At 47.6% G+C, this 22,500-nt stretch overlaps 1 protein-coding gene and 1 long non-coding RNA gene across 20 annotated transcripts in view; both read right to left on the reverse strand.

Moving 5' to 3' along the window:
* LOC106594021 (transmembrane anterior posterior transformation protein 1 homolog) overlaps positions 1–22,500 on the reverse strand; it is a 37,690-nt gene that overhangs the window by 4,478 nt on the left and 10,712 nt on the right. Inside the window, 7 exon segments of the mRNA XM_082973934.1 lie at positions 2,537–2,613; positions 3,766–3,834; positions 3,927–3,986; positions 6,119–6,228; positions 11,514–11,594; positions 13,466–13,535; positions 13,896–13,993. Coding sequence (XP_082830060.1) covers positions 2,537–2,613; positions 3,766–3,834; positions 3,927–3,986; positions 6,119–6,228; positions 11,514–11,594; positions 13,466–13,535; positions 13,896–13,993 — 565 coding nt within the window.
* LOC145878586 (uncharacterized) lies at positions 7,124–11,506 on the reverse strand. Of its 19 annotated transcripts, none has more exons than XR_014392037.1 (5): positions 10,841–11,506; positions 10,358–10,758; positions 9,681–10,106; positions 8,204–9,214; positions 7,124–8,120 (listed from the first exon to the last, which is right to left on the reverse strand). It is a non-coding gene; the product is annotated as an uncharacterized LOC145878586 (long non-coding RNA). The 19 variants fall into 19 exon arrangements; XR_014392038.1 differs by having other exon boundaries at positions 8,204–8,838; positions 8,921–9,214; positions 10,358–11,506; XR_014392030.1 differs by having other exon boundaries at positions 9,681–10,015; positions 10,057–10,147; positions 10,358–11,506.

Raw genomic sequence — 22,500 nt, forward strand, 5'->3', positions numbered from 1 at the left:
ATTATACCAGAGCTGGGTGATATGGACAACAGATCCCATCATACCAGAGCTGGACAACAGACCCCATCATACCAGAGCTGGGTGATATGGACAACAGACCCCATCATACCAGAGCTGGACGATATGGACAACAGACCCCATCATACCAGAGCTGGACAACAGACCCCATCATACCAGAGCTGGGTGATATGGACAACAGACCCCATCATACCAGAGCTGGGTGATATGGACAACAGATCCCATCATACCAGAGCTGGGTGATATGGACAACAGATCCCATCATACCAGAGCTGGACAACAGACCCCATCATACCAGAGCTGGGTGATATGGACAACAGACCCCATCATACCAGAGCTGGGTGATATGGACAACAGATCCCATCATACCAGAGCTGGACAACAGACCCCATCATACCAGAGCTGGGTGATATGGACAACAGACCCCATCATACCAGAGCTGGGTGATATGGACAACAGACCCCATCATACCAGAGCTGGGTGATATGGACAACAGACCCCATCATACCAGAGCTGGGTGATATGGACAACAGACCCCATTATACCAGAGCTGGGTGATATGGACAACAGACCCCATCATACCAGAGCTGGGTGATATGGACAACAGATCCCATCATACCAGAGCTGGACAACAGACCCCATCATACCAGAGCTGGGTGATATGGACAACAGATCCCATCATACCAGAGCTGGACAACAGACCCCATCATACCAGAGCTGGGTGATATGGACAACAGACCCCATTATACCAGAGCTGGACAACAGACCCCATCATACCAGAGCTGGGTGATATGGACAACAGACCCCATCATACCAGAGCTGGGTGATATGGACAACAGACCCCATCATACCAGAGCTGGGTGATATGGACAACAGACCCCATCATACCAGAGCTGGGTGATATGGACAACAGACCCCATCATACCAGAGCTGGGTGATATGGACAACAGACCCCATTATACCAGAGCTGGGTGATATGGACAACAGATCCCATCATACCAGAGCTGGACAACAGACCCCATCATACCAGAGCTGGGTGATATGGACAACAGACCCCATCATACCAGAGCTGGGCGATATGGACAACAGACCCCATCATACCAGAGCTGGGTGATATGGACAACAGACCCCATCATACCAGAGCTGGACAACAGACCCCATCATACCAGAGCTGGGTGATATGGACAACAGACCCCATCATACCAGAGCTGGACAACAGACCCCATCATACCAGAGCTGGGTGATATGGACAACAGACCCCATCATACCAGAGCTGGGTGATATGGACAACAGACCCCATTATACCAGAGCTGGGTGATATGGACAACAGACCCCATCATACCAGAGCTGGGTGATATGGACAACAGACCCCATCATACCAGAGCTGGGTGATATGGACAACAGACCCCATCATACCAGAGCTGGGTGATATGGACAACAGATCCCATCATACCAGAGCTGGGCGATATGGACAACAGACCCCATTATACCAGAGCTGGGTGATATGGACAACAGCCCCCGATATACCAGAGCTAGAAAACAGACCCCATCATACCAGAGCTGGACAACAGATCCCATCATACCAGAGCTGGACAACAGGCCCCATCATACCAGAGCTGGGTGATATGGACAACAGACCCCATCATACCAGAGCTGGGTGATATGGACAACAGCCCCCGATATACCAGAGCTAGAAAACAGACCCCATCATACCAGAGCTGGACAACAGACCCCATCATACCAGAGCTGGGTGATATGGACAACAGACCCCATCATACCAGAGCTGGACAACAGACCCCATCATACCAGAGCTGGACAACAGGCCCCATCATACCAGAGAAGGTGTCTTACCCCAGGTAGAAGGTGTCTTACCCCAGGTAGAAGGTGTCTTACCCCAGGTAGTAGAGAAGGTGTCTTACCCCAGGTAGAAGGTGTCTTACCCCAGGTAGAAGGTGTCTTACCCCAGGTAGAAGGTGTCTTACCCCAGGTAGAAGGTGTCTTACCCCAGGTAGAAGGTGTCTTACCCCAGGTAGAAGGTGTCTTACCCCAGGTAGAAGGTGTCTTACCCCAGGTAGAAGAGAAGGTGTCTTACCCCAGGTAGAAGGTGTCTTACCCCAGGTAGAAGGTGTCTTACCCCAGGTAGAAGGTGTCTTACCCCAGGTAGAAGAGAAGGTGTCTTACCCCAGGTAGAAGGTGTCTTACCCCAGGTAGAAGGTGTCTTACCCCAGGTAGAAGGTGTCTTACCCCAGGTAGAAGGTGTCTTAACCCAGGTAGAAGGTGTCTTACCCCAGGTAGAAGGTGTCTTAACCCAGGTAGAAGGTGTCTTACCCCCAGGTAGAAGGTGTCTTACCCCAGGTAGAAGGTGTCTTACCCCAGGTAGAAGGTGTCTTACCCCAGGTAGAAGGTGTCTTACCCCAGGTAGAAGGTGTCTTACCCCAGGTAGAAGGTGTCTTACCCCAGGTAGAAGGTGTCTTACCCCAGGTAGAAGGTGTCTTACCCCAGGTAGAAGGTGTCTTACCCCAGGTAGAAGAGAAGGACACACAAGAAGGAGAGAGATCCCTGGATCTTCACTGAGCTGGTCACCACCCTGATCAACTGAAACAGACACACACCAATATTAATATCAATATACACACCAATATTAATATCAATATACACACCAATATCAATATCAGCCAAATCAATAATAAACCCAGGTCTGCAGACCCAGCCACCAACCCTTAAAGAGCTGAAATAGTGGTTGAACCCAGGTCTGCAGACCCACCCTTTAAGAGCTGTAATAGTGGTTGAACCCAGGTCTGCAGACCCAGCCTTAAAGAGCTGTAATAGTGGTTGAACCCAGGTCTGCAGACCCACCCTTAAAGAGCTGTAATACTGGTTGAACCCAGGTCTGCAGACCCAGCCTTAAAGAGCTTTAATACTAGTTGAACCCAGGTCTGCAGACCCAGCCTTAAAGAGCTGTAATACTGGTTGAACCCAGGTGGGCAGACCCAGCCTTAAAGAGCTGTAATACTGGTTGAACCCAGGTGGGCAGACCCAGCCTTAAAAGAGCTGTAATACTGGTTGAACCCAGGTGGGCAGACCCAGCCACCCTTAAAGAGCTGTAATACTGGTTGAACCCAGGTGGGCAGACCCAGCCACCCTTAAAGAGCTGTAATACTGGTTGAACCCAGGTGGGCAGACCCAGCCACCCTTAAAGAGCTGTAATACTGGTGGAACCCAGGTGGGCAGACCCAGCCACCCTTAAAGAGCTGTAATACTGGTGGAACCCAGGTGGGCAGACCCAGCCTTAAAAGAGCTGTAATACTGGTTGAACCCAGGTGGGCAGACCCAGCCACCCTTAAAGAGCTGTAATACTGGTTGAACCCAGGTGGGCAGACCCAGCCACCCTTAAAGAGCTGTAATACTGGTTGAACCCAGGTGGGCAGACCCAGCCACCCTTAAAAGAGCTGTAATACTGGTTGAACCCAGGTGGGCAGACCCAGCCACCCTTAAAAGAGCTGTAATACTGGTTGAACCCAGGTGGGCAGACCCAGCCTTAAAAGAGCTGTAATACTGGTTGAACCCAGGTGGGCAGACCCAGCCACCCTTAAAGAGCTGTAATACTGGTTGAACCCAGGTGGGCAGACCCAGCCACCCTTAAAAGAGCTGTAATACTGGTTGAACCCAGGTGGGCAGACCCAGCCACCCTTAAAAGAGCTGTAATACTGGTTGAACCCAGGTGGGCAGACCCAGCCAGTCTCTTACCAGCAGAGCTAAAGGAAGTGGAATGAAGCCCATTCTCCTGGAGACTGAGTCGCTGTAGTCTGTATAGGCCTGGTAAACAACAACACGTCAATAAACAACTCGTCAATAAATCAATACAATATGTTGAAAATCAATCAATATTCCCTTTTCTAAAATCTCACGTTTTTCTGTCTGCTGCTGACGAGGTCGAACGCCAAGCTGGCGCGGTACTCCCCGTACACCTGGTGACATAGACGTGGTTTACAGGTGAGCTCTGATATATTGGCACCCTTAATGACATAAACAGGTGAGCTCTGATATATTGGCACCCTTAATGACATAAACAGGTGAGCTCTGATATATTGGCACCCTTAATGACATAAACAGGTGAGCTCTGATATATTGGCACCCTTAATGACATAAACAGGTGAGCTCTGATATATTGGCACCCTTAATGACATAAACAGGTGAGCTCTGATATATTGGCACCCTTAATGACATAAACAGGTGAGCTCTGATATATTGGCACCCTTAATGACATAAACAGGTGAGCTCTGATATATTGGCACCCTTAATGACATAAACAGGTGAGCTCTGATATATTGGCACCCTTAATGACATAAACAGGTGAGCTCTAATATATTGGCACCCTTAATGACATAAACAGGTGAGCTCTGATATATTGGCACCCTTAATGACATAAACAGGTGAGCTCTAATATATTGGCACCCTTAATGACATAAACAGGTGAGCTATAATATATTGGCACCCTTAATGACATAAACAGGTGAGCTCTGATATATTGGCACCCTTAATGACATAAACAGGTGAGCTCTGATATATTGGCACCCTTAATGACATAAACAGGTGAGCTCTGATATATTGGCACCCTTAATGACATAAACAGGTGAGCTCTAATATATTGGCACCCTTAATGACATAAACAGGTGAGCTCTGATATATTGGCACCCTTAATGACATAAACAGGTGAGCTCTGATATATTGGCACCCTTAAAGACATAAACAGGTGAGCTCTAATATATTGGCACCCGTAATGACATAAACAGGTGAGCTCTGATATATTGGCACCCTTAATGACATAAACAGGTGAGCTCTAATATATTGGCACCCTTAATGACATAAACAGGTGAGCTCTGATATATTGGCACCCTTAATGACATAAACAGGTGAGCTCTGATATATTGGCACCCTTAATGACATAAACAGGTGAGCTCTAATATATTGGCACCCTTAATGACATAAACAGGTGAGCTCTGATATATTGGCACCCTTAATGACATAAACAGGTGAGCTCTGATATATTGGCACCCTTAATGACATAAACAGGTGAGCTCTGATATATTGGCACCCTTAATGACATAAACAGGTGAGCTCTGATATATTGGCACCCTTAATGACAAACAGGTGAGCTCTGATATATTGGCACCCTTAATGACATAAACAGGTGAGCTCTGATATATTGGCACCCTTAATGACATAAACAGGTGAGCTCTGATATATTGGCACCCTTAATGACATAAACAGGTGAGCTCTAATATATTGGCACCCTTAATGACATAAACAGGTGAGCTCTGATATATTGGCACCCTTAATGACATAAACAGGTGAGCTCTAATATATTGGCACCCTTAATGACATAAACAGGTGAGCTCTGATATATTGGCACCCTTAATGACATAAACAGGTGAGCTCTAATATATTGGCACCCTTAATGACATAAACAGGTGAGCTCTGATATATTGGCACCCTTAATGACATAAACAGGTGAGCTCTGATATATTGGCACCCTTAATGACATAAACAGGTGAGCTCTAATATATTGGCACCCTTAATGACATAAACAGGTGAGCTCTGATATATTGGCACCCTTAATGACATAAACAGGTGAGCTCTGATATATTGGCACCCTTACTGACATAAACAGGTGAGCTCTGATATATTGGCACCCTTACTGACATAAACAGGGTGCCAATATATTAGGAGAGGACGGACAGAGGGAGGGAGGGACGGAGGGAGGGACCGAGGGAGAGGACGGACGGAGGGAGGGAGGGACGGAGGGAGGGAGGGACGGAGGGAGGGACACGAGGGAGAGGACGGAGGGAGAGGACGGAGGGAGGGAGGGAGGGACCGGAGGGAGGGAGGGACAGAGGGAGGGAGGGACGGAGGGAGAGGACGGACGGGAGGGACGGACGGAGGGACGGACGGAGGGACGGAGGGAGGGACGGACGGAGGGAGAGGACGGACGGAGAAACGGACGGAGGGAGGGAGGGAGGGACAGAGGGAGGGACGGAGGGAGAGGACGGACGGAGCGGAGGGACGGAGGGAGAGGACGGACGGAGGGACGGACACTTACGTCGGCGGTGATGTCGTTAAACTTGGTGATGAATGCGTGCTTGACAACATCCACGGTAACCTCAGACGCTATCACCATGACGACGTCAGGAAACAGCACCCACAGGTGGTCTGTCATTAAAAATCAAATTAACCGATCGGTACGTTATCAATACATCACTAATCAATAATGAAATCATCAATACATTATCAATACATCACTAATCAATAATGAAATCATCAATACATTATCAATACATCACCATCTCAGCTAGCTACCTGGCCCACCTTACCAATACATCACCATCTCAGCTAGCCACCTGGCCCACCTTACCAATACATCACCATCTCAGCTAGCTACCTGGCCCACCTTACCAATACATCACCATCTCAGCTAGCCACCTGGCCCACCTTACCAATACATCACCATCTCAGCTAGCTACCTGGCCCACCTTACCAATACATCACCATCTCAGCTAGCCACCTGGCCCACCTTACCAATACATCACCATCTCAGCTAGCCACCTGGCCCACCTTACCAATACATCACCATCTCAGCTAGCCACCTGGCCCACCTTACCAATACATCACCATCTCAGCTAGCCACCTGGCCCACCTTACCAATACATCACCATCTCAGCTAGCCACCTGGCCCACCTTACCAATACATCACCATCTCAGCTAGCCACCTGGCCCACCTTACCAATACATCACCATCTCAGCTAGCCACCTGGCCCACCTTACCAATACATCACCATCTCAGCTAGCCACCTGGCCCACCTTTAGCCTTACCAATACATCACCATCTCAGCTAGCCACCTGGCCCACCTTACCAATACATCACCATCTCAGCTAGCCACCTGGCCCACCTTACCAATACATCACCATCTCAGCTAGCTACCTGGCCCACCTTACCAATACATCACCATCTCAGCTAGCCACCTGGCCCACCTTACCAATACATCACCATCTCAGCTAGCCACCTGGCCCACCTTACCAATACATCACCATCTCAGCTAGCTCACCTGGCCCACCTTACCAATACATCACCATCTCAGCTAGCCACCTGGCCCACCTTACCAATACATCACCATCTCAGCTAGCCACCTGGCCCACCTTTAGCCTTACCAATACATCACCATCTCAGCTAGCCACCTGGCCCACCTTACCAATACATCACCATCTCAGCTAGCCACCTGGCCCACCTTACCAATACATCACCATCTCAGCTAGCCACCTGGCCCACCTTACCAATACATCACCATCTCAGCTAGCCACCTGGCCCACCTTTAACCTTACCAATACATCACCATCTCAGCTAGCTACCTGGCCCACCTTTAGCCTTACCAATACATCACCATCTCAGCTAGCTACCTGGCCCACCTTTAACCTTACCATTACATCACCATCTCAGCTAGCTACCTGGCCCACCTTACCAATACATCACCATCTCAGCTAGCAACCTGGCCCACCTTACCAATACATCACCATCTCAGCTAGCCACCTGGCCCACCTTTAGCCTTACCAATACATCACCATCTCAGCTAGCCACCTGGCCCACCTTACCAATACATCACCATCTCAGCTAGCCACCTGGCCCACCTTACCAATACATCACCATCTCAGCTAGCCACCTGGCCCACCTTACCAATACATCACCATCTCAGCTAGCCACCTGGCCCACCTTACCAATACATCACCATCTCAGCTAGCCACCTGGCCCACCTTACCAATACATCACCATCTCAGCTAGCTACCTGGCCCACCTTTAGCCTTACCAATACATCACCATCTCAGCTAGCCACCTGGCCCACCTTTAGCCTTACCAATACATCACCATCTCAGCTAGCCACCTGGCCCACCTTACCAATACATCACCATCTCAGCTAGCCACCTGGCCCACCTTACCAATACATCACCATCTCAGCTAGCTACCTGGCCCACCTTACCAATACATCACCATCTCAGCTAGCTACCTGGCCCACCTTTAGCCTTACCAATACATCACCATCTCAGCTAGCCACCTGGCCCACCTTACCAATACATCACCATCTCAGCTAGCCACCTGGCCCACCTTACCAATACATCACCATCTCAGCTAGCTCACCTGGCCCACCTTTAGCCTTACCAATACATCACCATCTCAGCTAGCCACCTGGCCCACCTTACCAATACATCACCATCTCAGCTAGCCACCTGGCCCACCTTACCAATACATCACCATCTCAGCTAGCCACCTGGCCCACCTTACCAATACATCACCATCTCAGCTAGCACCTGGCCCACCTTACCAATACATCACCATCTCAGCTAGCCACCTGGCCCACCTTACCAATACATCACCATCTCAGCTAGCCACCTGGCCCACCTTTAGCCTTACCAATACATCACCATCTCAGCTAGCCACCTGGCCCACCTTACCAATACATCACCATCTCAGCTAGCCACCTGGCCCACCTTTAGCCTTACCAATACATCACCATCTCAGCTAGCTACCTGGCCCACCTTACCAATACATCACCATCTCAGCTAGCCACCTGGCCCACCTTACCAATACATCACCATCTCAGCTAGCCACCTGGCCCACCTTACCAATACATCACCATCTCAGCTAGCCACCTGGCCCACCTTACCAATACATCACCATCTCAGCTAGCCACCTGGCCCACCTTACCAATACATCACCATCTCAGCTAGCCACCTGGCCCACCTTACCAATACATCACCATCTCAGCTAGCTACCTGGCCCACCTTACCAATACATCACCATCTCAGCTAGTCACCTGGCCCACCTTACCAATACATCACCATCTCAGCTAGCCACCTGGCCCACCTTACCAATACATCACCATCTCAGCTAGCTACCTGGCCCACCTTACCAATACATCACCATCTCAGCTAGCCACCTGGCCCACCTTACCAATACATCACCATCTCAGCTAGCCACCTGGCCCACCTTACCAATACATCACCATCTCAGCTAGCCACCTGGCCCACCTTACCAATACATCACCATCTCAGCTAGCCACCTGGCCCACCTTACCAATACATCACCATCTCAGCTAGCCACCTGGCCCACCTTTAGCCTTACCAATACATCACCATCTCAGCTAGCTACCTGGCCCACCTTTAACCTTACCAATACATCACCATCTCAGCTAGCCACCTGGCCCACCTTACCAATACATCACCATCTCAGCTAGCCACCTGGCCCACCTTACCAATACATCACCATCTCAGCTAGCCACCTGGCCCACCTTACCAATACATCACCATCTCAGCTAGCTCACCTGGCCCACCTTACCAATACATCACCATCTCAGCTAGCCACCTGGCCCACCTTACCAATACATCACCATCTCAGCTAGCCACCTGGCCCACCTTACCAATACATCACCATCTCAGCTAGCCACCTGGCCCACCTTACCAATACATCACCATCTCAGCTAGCCACCTGGCCCACCTTTAGCCTTACCAATACATCACCATCTCAGCTAGCCACCTGGCCCACCTTACCAATACATCACCATCTCAGCTAGCCACCTGGCCCACCTTACCAATACATCACCATCTCAGCTAGCCACCTGGCCCACCTTACCAATACATCACCATCTCAGCTAGCCACCTGGCCCACCTTACCAATACATCACCATCTCAGCTAGCTACCTGGCCCACCTTACCAATACATCACCATCTCAGCTAGCCACCTGGCCCACCTTTAGCCTTACCAATACATCACCATCTCAGCTAGCCACCTGGCCCACCTTACCAATACATCACCATCTCAGCTAGCCACCTGGCCCACCTTACCAATACATCACCATCTCAGCTAGCCACCTGGCCCACCTTACCAATACATCACCATCTCAGCTAGCCACCTGGCCCACCTTACCAATACATCACCATCTCAGCTAGCTACCTGGCCCACCTTACCAATACATCACCATCTCAGCTAGCCACCTGGCCCACCTTACCAATACATCACCATCTCAGCTAGCTACCTGGCCCACCTTACCAATACATCACCATCTCAGCTAGCCACCTGGCCCACCTTACCAATACATCACCATCTCAGCTAGCCACCTGGCCCACCTTACCAATACATCACCATCTCAGCTAGCCACCTGGCCCACCTTACCAATACATCACCATCTCAGCTAGCACCTGGCCCACCTTACCAATACATCACCATCTCAGCTAGCCACCTGGCCCACCTTACCAATACATCACCATCTCAGCTAGCCACCTGGCCCACCTTTACCTTACCAATACATCACCATCTCAGCTAGCTACCTGGCCCACCTTACCAATACATCACCATCTCAGCTAGCCACCTGGCCCACCTTACCAATACATCACCATCTCAGCTAGCCACCTGGCCCACCTTACCAATACATCACCATCTCAGCTAGCCACCTGGCCCACCTTACCAATACATCACCATCTCAGCTAGCCACCTGGCCCACCTTACCAATACATCACCATCTCAGCTAGCCACCTGGCCCACCTTACCAATACATCACCATCTCAGCTAGCCACCTGGCCCACCTTACCAATACATCACCATCTCAGCTAGCCACCTGGCCCACCTTACCAATACATCACCATCTCAGCTAGCCACCTGGCCCACCTTACCAATACATCACCATCTCAGCTAGCTACCTGGCCCACCTTACCAATACATCACCATCTCAGCTAGCCACCTGGCCCACCTTACCAATACATCACCATCTCAGCTAGCCACCTGGCCCACCTTACCAATACATCACCATCTCAGCTAGCTACCTGGCCCACCTTACCAATACATCACCATCTCAGCTAGCCACCTGGCCCACCTTACCAATACATCACCATCTCAGCTAGCCACCTGGCCCACCTTACCAATACATCACCATCTCAGCTAGCCACCTGGCCCACCTTACCAATACATCACCATCTCAGCTAGCCACCTGGCCCACCTTACCAATACATCACCATCTCAGCTAGCCACCTGGCCCACCTTACCAATACATCACCATCTCAGCTAGCCACCTGGCCCACCTTACCAATACATCACCATCTCAGCTAGCCACCTGGCCCACCTTACCAATACATCACCATCTCAGCTAGCTACCTGGCCCACCTTACCAATACATCACCATCTCAGCTAGCCACCTGGCCCACCTTACCAATACATCACCATCTCAGCTAGCCACCTGGCCCACCTTACCAATACATCACCATCTCAGCTCTACATTGTAAAGAACGACAGGACCTTGATAAGGGGGGTCAGACAGACAGACAGACAGACGGACGGACGGACGGACGGACAGACAGACAGACAGACAGACAGACAGACAGACAGACAGACAGACAGACAGACAGACAGACAGACAGACAGACAGACAGACAGACAGACAGACAGACAGACAGGTTACCAGGGTTCCATGAGAACTGCTCCATGTTCCGTAGACAGACAATGAGCAACAGGACATAGTTAGTGAACCTCTCCTTTATATCTGGGGAGAGAGAGGGGGAGGAGGGGAGAGAGGGAGAGGAGGGGAGAGAGGGGGAGAGAGAGAGAGAGAGGGAGGAGGGGAGAGAGGGGGAGGAGGGGAGAGAGGGGAGGAGGGGAGAGAGAGAGGGAGGAGGGTAGAGAGAGAGAGAGAGAGAGAGAGAGAGGAGGGGAGAGAGGGGGAGGAGGGGAGAGAGAGGGAGGAGGGGAGAGAGGGGGAGAGAGGGGGAGGAGGGGAGAGAGGGGGAGAGAGAGAGGAGGGGAGAGAGGGGAGGAGGAAAGAGAGGGGAGGAGGAGGGGAGAGAGAGAGCGAGAGAGAGAGAGAGAGAGAGAGAGGAGGGGAGAGAGGGGGAGGAGGCGAGAGAGAGGGAGGAGGGGAGAGAGAGGGAGGAGGGGATAGAGGGGAGGAGTGGAGAGAGAGAGAGAGAGAGAGGAGGGGAGAGAGGGGGAGGAGGGGAGAGAGAGAGGAGGGGAGAGAGGGGGAGGAGGGGAGAGAGGGGGAGGAGGGTAGAGAGAGAGAGAGAGAGAGGAGGGGAGAGAGGGGAGAGAGAGAGGAGGGGAGAGAGGGGGAGGAGGGGAGAGAGGGGGAGGAGGGGAGAGAGGAGAGGAGGGGAGAGAGAGAGAGAGAGAGGAGGGGAGAGAGGGGGAGGAGGCGAGAGAGAGGGAGGAGGGGAGAGAGAGGGAGGAGGGGATAGAGGGGAGGAGTGGAGAGAGAGAGAGAGAGAGGAGGGGAGAGAGCGGGAGGACGGGAGAGAGGGGGAGGAGAGAGAGGGGAGGAGGAGGGGAGAGAGAGCGAGAGAGGAGGGGAGAGAGGGGGAGGAGGGGAGAGAGGGGGAGGAGGGGAGAGAGGGGAGGAGGAGGGGAGAGAGAGAGCGAGAGAGAGAGAGAGAGAGAGAGAGAGAGAGAGAGAGAGAGGGGAGAGAGGGGGAGGAGGGGAGAGAGGGGGAGGAGGGGAGAGAGAGGGAGGAGGGGAGAGAGAGGGAGGAGGGGATAGAGGGGAGGAGGGGAGAGAGAGAGAGAGAGAGAGGAGGGGAGAGAGGGGGAGGAGGAGGGGAGAGAGAGAGAGAGAGAGAGAGGGAGGAGGGGAGAGAGGGGGAGGAGGGGAGAGAGAGAGAGGGAGGAGGGGAGAGAGAGAGAGGGAGGAGGGGAGAGAGAGAGGAGGAGGAGGGGAGAGAGAGAGGAGGAGGAGGGGAGAGAGAGAGAGGAGGGGAGAGAGGGGGAGGAGGGGAGAGAGAGGGAGGAGGGGAGAGAGGGGGAGAGAGGGGGAGGAGGGGAGAGAGGGGGAGAGAGAGGGGGAGGAGGGGAGAGAAAAGCAGAATTACTGTTATATTTACCTCAATAACAACCCCAGAGGGAATAAAATGTTTTAATGGCAGAATATGACCACCAGGATTAGAGAGACGAGCCAAGGGGTCAGAGAGCAGGTCAGGGGAGTCAGAGAGACGAGCCAAGGGGTCAGAGAGACGAGCCAAGGGGTCAGAGAGACGAGCCAAGGGGTCAGAGAGACGGTCAGGGGTCAGAGAGACGAGCCATGGGGTCAGAGAGAGGAGCCAAGGGGTCAGAGACAGGTCAGGGGTCAGAGAGACGAGCCAAGGGGTCAGAGAGACGAGCCAAGGGGTCAGAGAGACGAGCCAAGGGGTCAGAGAGACGAGCCAGGGGGTCAGAGAGACGAGCCAAGGGGTCAGAGAGAGGTCAGGGGTCAGAGAGACGAGCCAAGGGGTCAGAGAGAGGTCAGGGGTCAGAGAGACGAGCCAAGGGGTCAGAGAGACGTCAGGGGGTCAGAGAGACGAGCCAAGGGGTCAGAAAGACGAGCCAAGGGATCAGAGAGAGGAGCCAAGGCGTCAGGGGTTAAAGGTCAGAGGTCGTTGTACTCACCACTGTTAGACATCTGAAAGAGGTTGTTCTTCTCAAACTTCTTAAACACACTTCCTTTGATCTCCACAAACTACAGAGAAACACAACCAATACATTACCATCACTGCTCTGGGAGGTCAGAGGGTGTGTGTGTGTGTGTGTGTGTGTGTGTCTCAGTGTGTGTGTGTGTGTGTGTGTGTGTGTGTGTGTGTGTGTGTGTGTGTGTGTGTGTGTGTGTGTGTGTGTGTGTGTCTCAGTGTGTGTGTGTGTGTGGTGTGTGTGTGTCTCAGTGTGTGTGTGTCTCAGTGTGTGTGTGTGTGTGTGTGTGTGTCTCAGTGTGTGTGTGTGTGTGTGTGTGTCTCAGTGTGTGTGTGTGTGTGTGTGTGTGTGTGTGTGTGTGTGTGTGTGTGTGTGTGTGTGTGTGTGTGTGTGTGTGTGTGTGTGGACTCACGTTGTTGGACATCATGATGGTGAGCAGAGACTTGTTGTGAGAGTTGAAGGCGACGTTCAGAGTCGTGGCCTGGACCAGGATCAGGATCGCATGAAGAACTGATACACACTCAGGAAACAACACACACACACACACACACACCACACACACACACACACACACACACACACACACACACACACACACACACACACACAGTCACACAACCTGATACACACTAACACAACCTGATACACACTAACACAACCTGATACACACTAACACAACCTGATAACACACTAACACAACCTGATACACACTAACACAACCTGATACACACTAACACAACCTGATACACACTAACACAACCTGATACACACTAACACAACCTGATACACACTAACACAACCTGATACACACTAACACAACCTGATACACACTAACACAACCTGATACACACTAACACAACCTGATACACACTAACACAACCTGATACACACTAACACAACCTGATACACACTAACACAACCTGATACACACTAACACAACCTGATACACACTAACACAACCTGATACACACTAACACAACCTGATACACACTAACACAACCTGATACACACTAACACAACCTGATACACACTAACACAACCTGATACACACTAACACAACCTGATACACACTAACACAACCTGATACACACTAACACAACCTGATACACACTAACACAACCTGATACACACTAACACAACCTGATACACACTAACACAACCTGATACACACTAACACAACCTGATACACACTAACACAACCTGATACACACTAACACAACCTGATACACACTAACACAACCTGATACACACTAACACAACCTGATACACACTAACACAACCTGATACACACTAACACAACCTGATACACACTAACACAACCTGATACACACACTAACACAACCTGATACACACTAACACAACCTGATACACACTAACACAACCTGATACACACTAACACAACCTGATACACACTAACACAACCTGATACACACACACTAACACAACCTGATACACACTAACACAACCTGATACACACACTAACACAACCTGATACACACTAACACAACCTGATACACACTAACACAACCTGATACACACACTAACACAACCTGATACACACTAACACAACCTGATACACACTAACACAACCTGATACACACTAACACAACCTGATACACACTAACACAACCTGATACACACTAACACAACCTGATACACACTAACACAACCTGATACACACTAACACAACCTGATACACACTAACACAACCTGATACACACTAACACAACCTGATACACACTAACACAACCTGATACACACTAACACAACCTGATACACACTAACACAACCTGATACACACTAACACAACCTGATACACACTAACACAACCTGATACACACTAACACAACCTGATACACACTAACACAACCTGATACACACTAACACAACCTGATACACACTAACACAACCTGATACACACTAACACAACCTGATACACACTAACACAACCTGATACACACTAACACAACCTGATACACACTAACACAACCTGATACACACTAACACAACCTGATACACACTAACACAACCTGATACACACTAACACAACCTGATACACACTAACACAACCTGATACACACTAACACAACCTGATACACACTAACACAACCTGATACACACTAACACAACCTGATACACACTAACACAACCTGATACACACTAACACAACCTGATACACACTAACACAACCTGATACACACTAACACAACCTGATACACACTAACACAACCTGATACACACTAACACAACCTGATACACACTAACACAACCTGATACACACTAACACAACCTGATACACACTAACACAACCTGATACACACTAACACAACCTGATACACACTAACACAACCTGATACACACTAACACAACCTGATACACACTAACACAACCTGATACACACTAACACAACCTGATACACACTAACACAACCTGATACACACTAACACAACCTGATACACACTAACACAACCTGATACACACTAACACAACCTGATACACACTAACACAACCTGATACACACTAACACAACCTGATACACACTAACACAACCTGATACACACTAACACAACCTGATACACACTAACACAACCTGATACACACTAACACAACCTGATACACACTAACACAACCTGATACACACTAACACAACCTGATACACACTAACACAACCTGATACACACTAACACAACCTGATACACACTAACACAACCTGATACACACTAACACAACCTGATACACACTAACACAACCTGATACACACTAACACAACCTGATACACACTAACACAACCTGATACACACTAACACAACCTGATACACACTAACACAACCTGATACACACTAACACAACCTGATACACACTAACACAACCTGATACACACTAACACAACCTGATACACACTAACACAACCTGATACACACTAACACAACCTGATACACACTAACACAACCTGATACACACTAACACAACCTGATACACACTAACACAACCTGATACACACTAACACAACCTGATACACACTAACACAACCTGATACACACTAACACAACCTGATACACACTAACACAACCTGATACACACTAACACAACCTGATACACACTAACACAACCTGATACACACTAACACAACCTGATACACACTAACACAACCTGATACACACTAACACAACCTGATACACACTAACACAACCTGATACACACTAACACAACCTGATACACACTAACACAACCTGATACACACTAACACAACCTGATACACACTAACACAACCTGATACACACTAACACAACCTGATACACACTAACACAACCTGATACACACTAACACAACCTGATACACACTAACACAACCTGATACACACTAACACAACCTGATACACACTAACACAACCTGATACACACTAACACAACCTGATACACACTAACACAACCTGATACACACTAACACAACCTGATACACACTAACACAACCTGATACACACTAACACAACCTGATACACACTAACACAACCTGATACACACTAACACAACCTGATACACACTAACACAACCTGATACACACTAACACAACCTGATAACACACTAACACAACCTGATACACACTAACACAACCTGATACACACTAACACAACCTGATACACACTAACACAACCTGATACACACTAACACAACCTGATACACACTAACACAACCTGATACACACTAACACAACCTGATACACACACTAACACAACCTGATACACACTAACACAACCTGATACACACTAACACAACCTGATACACACTAACACAACCTGATACACACTAACACAACCTGATACACACTAACACAACCTGATACACACTAACACAACCTGATACACACTAACACAACCTGATACACACTAACACAACCTGATACACACTAACACAACCTGATACACACTAACACAACCTGATACACACACTAACACAACCTGATACACACTAACACAACCTGATACACACTAACACAACCTGATACACACTAACACAACCTGATACACACTAACACAACCTGATACACACTAACACAACCTGATACACACTAACACAACCTGATACACACTAACACAACCTGATACACACTAACACAACCTGATACACACTAACACAACCTGATACACACTAACACAACCTGATACACACTAACACAACCTGATACACACTAACACAACCTGATACACACTAACACAACCTGATACACACTAACACAACCTGATACACACTAACACAACCTGATACACACTAACACAACCTGATACACACTAACACAACCTGATACACACTAACACAACCTGATACACACTAACACAACCTGATACACACTAACACAACCTGATACACACTAACACAACCTGATACACACTAACACAACCTGATACACACTAACACAACCTGATACACACTAACACAACCTGATACACACTAACACAACCTGATACACACTAACACAACCTGATACACACTAACACAACCTGATACACACTAACACAACCTGATACACACTAACACAACCTGATACACACTAACACAACCTGATACACACTAACACAACCTGATACACACTAACACAACCTGATACACACTAACACAACCTGATACACACTAACACAACCTGATACACACTAACACAACCTGATACACACTAACACAACCTGATACACACTAACACAACCTGATACACACTAACACAACCTGATACACACTAACACAACCTGATACACACTAACACAACCTGATACACACTAACACAACCTGATACACACTAACACAACCTGATACACACTAACACAACCTGATACACACTAACACAACCTGATACACACTAACACAACCTGATACACACTAACACAACCTGATACACACTAACACAACCTGATACACACTAACACAACCTGATACACACTAACACAACCTGATACACACTAACACAACCTGATACACACTAACACAACCTGATACACACTAACACAACCTGATACACACTAACACAACCTGATACACACTAACACAACCTGATACACACTAACACAACCTGATACACACTAACACAACCTGATACACACTAACACAACCTGATACACACTAACACAACCTGATACACACTAACACAACCTGATACACACTAACACAACCTGATACACACTAACACAACCTGATACACACTAACACAACCTGATACACACTAACACAACCTGATACACACTAACACAACCTGATACACACTAACACAACCTGATACACACTAACACAACCTGATACACACTAACACAACCTGATACACACTAACACAACCTGATACACACTAACACAACCTGATACACACTAACACAACCTGATACACACTAACACAACCTGATACACACTAACACAACCTGATACACACTAACACAACCTGATACACACTAACACAACCTGATACACACTAACACAACCTGATACACACTAACACAACCTGATACACACTAACACAACCTGATACACACTAACACAACCTGATACACACTAACACAACCTGATACACACTAACACAACCTGATACACACTAACACAACCTGATACACACTAACACAACCTGATACACACTAACACAACCTGATACACACTAACACAACCTGATACACACTAACACAACCTGATACACACTAACACAACCTGATACACACTAACACAACCTGATACACACTAACACAACCTGATACACACTAACACAACCTGATACACACTAACACAACCTGATACACACTAACACAACCTGATACACACTAACACAACCTGATACACACTAACACAACCTGATACACACTAACACAACCTGATACACACTAACACAACCTGATACACACTAACACAACCTGATACACACTAACACAACCTGATACACACTAACACAACCTGATACACACTAACACAACCTGATACACACTAACACAACCTGATACACACTAACACAACCTGATACACACTAACACAACCTGATACACACTAACACAACCTGATACACACTAACACAACCTGATACACACTAACACAACCTGATACACACTAACACAACCTGATACACACTAACACAACCTGATACACACTAACACAACCTGATACACACTAACACAACCTGATACACACTAACACAACCTGATACACACTAACACAACCTGATACACACTAACACAACCTGATACACACTAACACAACCTGATACACACTAACACAACCTGATACACACTAACACAACCTGATACACACTAACACAACCTGATACACACTAACACAACCTGATACACACTAACACAACCTGATACACACTAACACAACCTGATACACACTAACACAACCTGATACACACTAACACAACCTGATACACACTAACACAACCTGATACACACTAACACAACCTGATACACACTAACACAACCTGATACACACTAACACAACCTGATACACACTAACACAACCTGATACACACTAACACAACCTGATACACACTAACACAACCTGATACACACTAACACAACCTGATACACACTAACACAACCTGATACACACTAACACAACCTGATACACACTAACACAACCTGATACACACTAACACAACCTGATACACACTAACACAACCTGATACACACTAACACAACCTGATACACACTAACACAACCTGATACACACACTAACACAACCTGATACACACTAACACAACCTGATACACACTAACACAACCTGATACACACTAACACAACCTGATACACACTAACACAACCTGATACACACTAACACAACCTGATACACACTAACACAACCTGATACACACTAACACAACCTGATACACACTAACACAACCTGATACACACTAACACAACCTGATACACACTAACACAACCTGATACACACTAACACAACCTGATACACACTAACACAACCTGATACACACTAACACAACCTGATACACACTAACACAACCTGATACACACTAACACAACCTGATACACACTAACACAACCTGATACACACTAACACAACCTGATACACACTAACACAACCTGATACACACTAACACAACCTGATACACACTAACACAACCTGATACACACTAACACAACCTGATACACACTAACACAACCTGATACACACTAACACAACCTGATACACACTAACACAACCTGATACACACTAACACAACCTGATACACACTAACACAACCTGATACACACTAACACAACCTGATACACACTAACACAACCTGATACACACTAACACAACCTGATACACACTAACACAACCTGATACACACTAACACAACCTGATACACACTAACACAACCTGATACACACTAACACAACCTGATACACACTAACACAACCTGATACACACTAACACAACCTGATACACACTAACACAACCTGATACACACTAACACAACCTGATACACACTAACACAACCTGATACACACTAACACAACCTGATACACACTAACACAACCTGATACACACTAACACAACCTGATACACACTAACACAACCTGATACACACTAACACAACCTGATACACACTAACACAACCTGATACACACTAACACAACCTGATACACACTAACACAACCTGATACACACTAACACAACCTGATACACACACTAACACAACCTGATACACACTAACACAACCTGATACACACTAACACAACCTGATACACACTAACACAACCTGATACACACTAACACAACCTGATACACACTAACACAACCTGATACACACTAACACAACCTGATACACACTAACACAACCTGATACACACTAACACAACCTGATACACACTAACACAACCTGATACACACTAACACAACCTGATACACACTAACACAACCTGATACACACTAACACAACCTGATACACACTAACACAACCTGATACACACTAACACAACCTGATACACACTAACACAACCTGATACACACTAACACAACCTGATACACACACTAACACAACCTGATACACACTAACACAACCTGATACACACTAACACAACCTGATACACACTAACACAACCTGATACACACTAACACAACCTGATACACACTAACACAACCTGATACACACTAACACAACCTGATACACACTAACACAACCTGATACACACAATAAAAAGAGGGGTGACATCTACCTGGCAACCCTATACCGTCTCTCTATAGGTTCAGTAGGTAAGGATAGAGACAGGAAGTGAGGTACAACTCCTATACCGTCTCTATAGGTTCAGTAGGTAAGGATAGAGACAGGAAGTGAGGTACAACTCCTATACCGTCTCTCTATAGGTTCAGTAGGTAAGGATAGAGACAGGAAGTGAGGTACAACTCCTATACCGTCTCTATAGGTTCAGTAGGTAAGGATAGAGACAGGAAGTGAGGTACAACTCCTATACCGTCTCTCTATAGGTTCAGTAGGTAAGGATAGAGACAGGAAGTGAGGTACAACTCCTATACCGTCTCTATAGGTTCAGTAGGTAAGGATAGAGACAGGAAGTGAGGTACAACTCCTATACCGTCTCTCTAAGGTTCAGTAGGTAAGGATAGAGACAGGAAGTGAGGTACAACTCCTATACCGTCTCTATAGGTTCAGTAGGTAAGGATAGAGACAGGAAGTGAGGTACAACTCCTATACCGTCTCTATAGGTTCAGTAGGTAAGGATAGAGACAGGAAGTGAGGTACAACTCCTATACCGTCTCTATAGGTTCAGTAGGTAAGGATAGAGACAGGAAGTGAGGTACAACTCCTATACCGTCTCTATAGGTTCAGTAGGTAAGGATAGAGACAGGAAGTGAGGTACAACTCCTATACCGTCTCTCTATAGGTTCAGTAGGTAAGGATAGAGACAGGAAGTGAGGTACAACTCCTATACCGTCTCTCTATAGGTTCAGTAGGTAAGGATAGAGACAGGAAGTGAGGTACAACTCCTATACCGTCTCTCTATAGGTTCAGTAGGTAAGGATAGAGACAGGAAGTGAGGT

The sequence above is a fragment of the Salmo salar genome, chromosome 04, assembly GCF_965601325.2.
Source record: "Salmo salar chromosome 04, fSalSal1, whole genome shotgun sequence".
Lineage (NCBI taxonomy): Eukaryota > Metazoa > Chordata > Actinopteri > Salmoniformes > Salmonidae > Salmo > Salmo salar.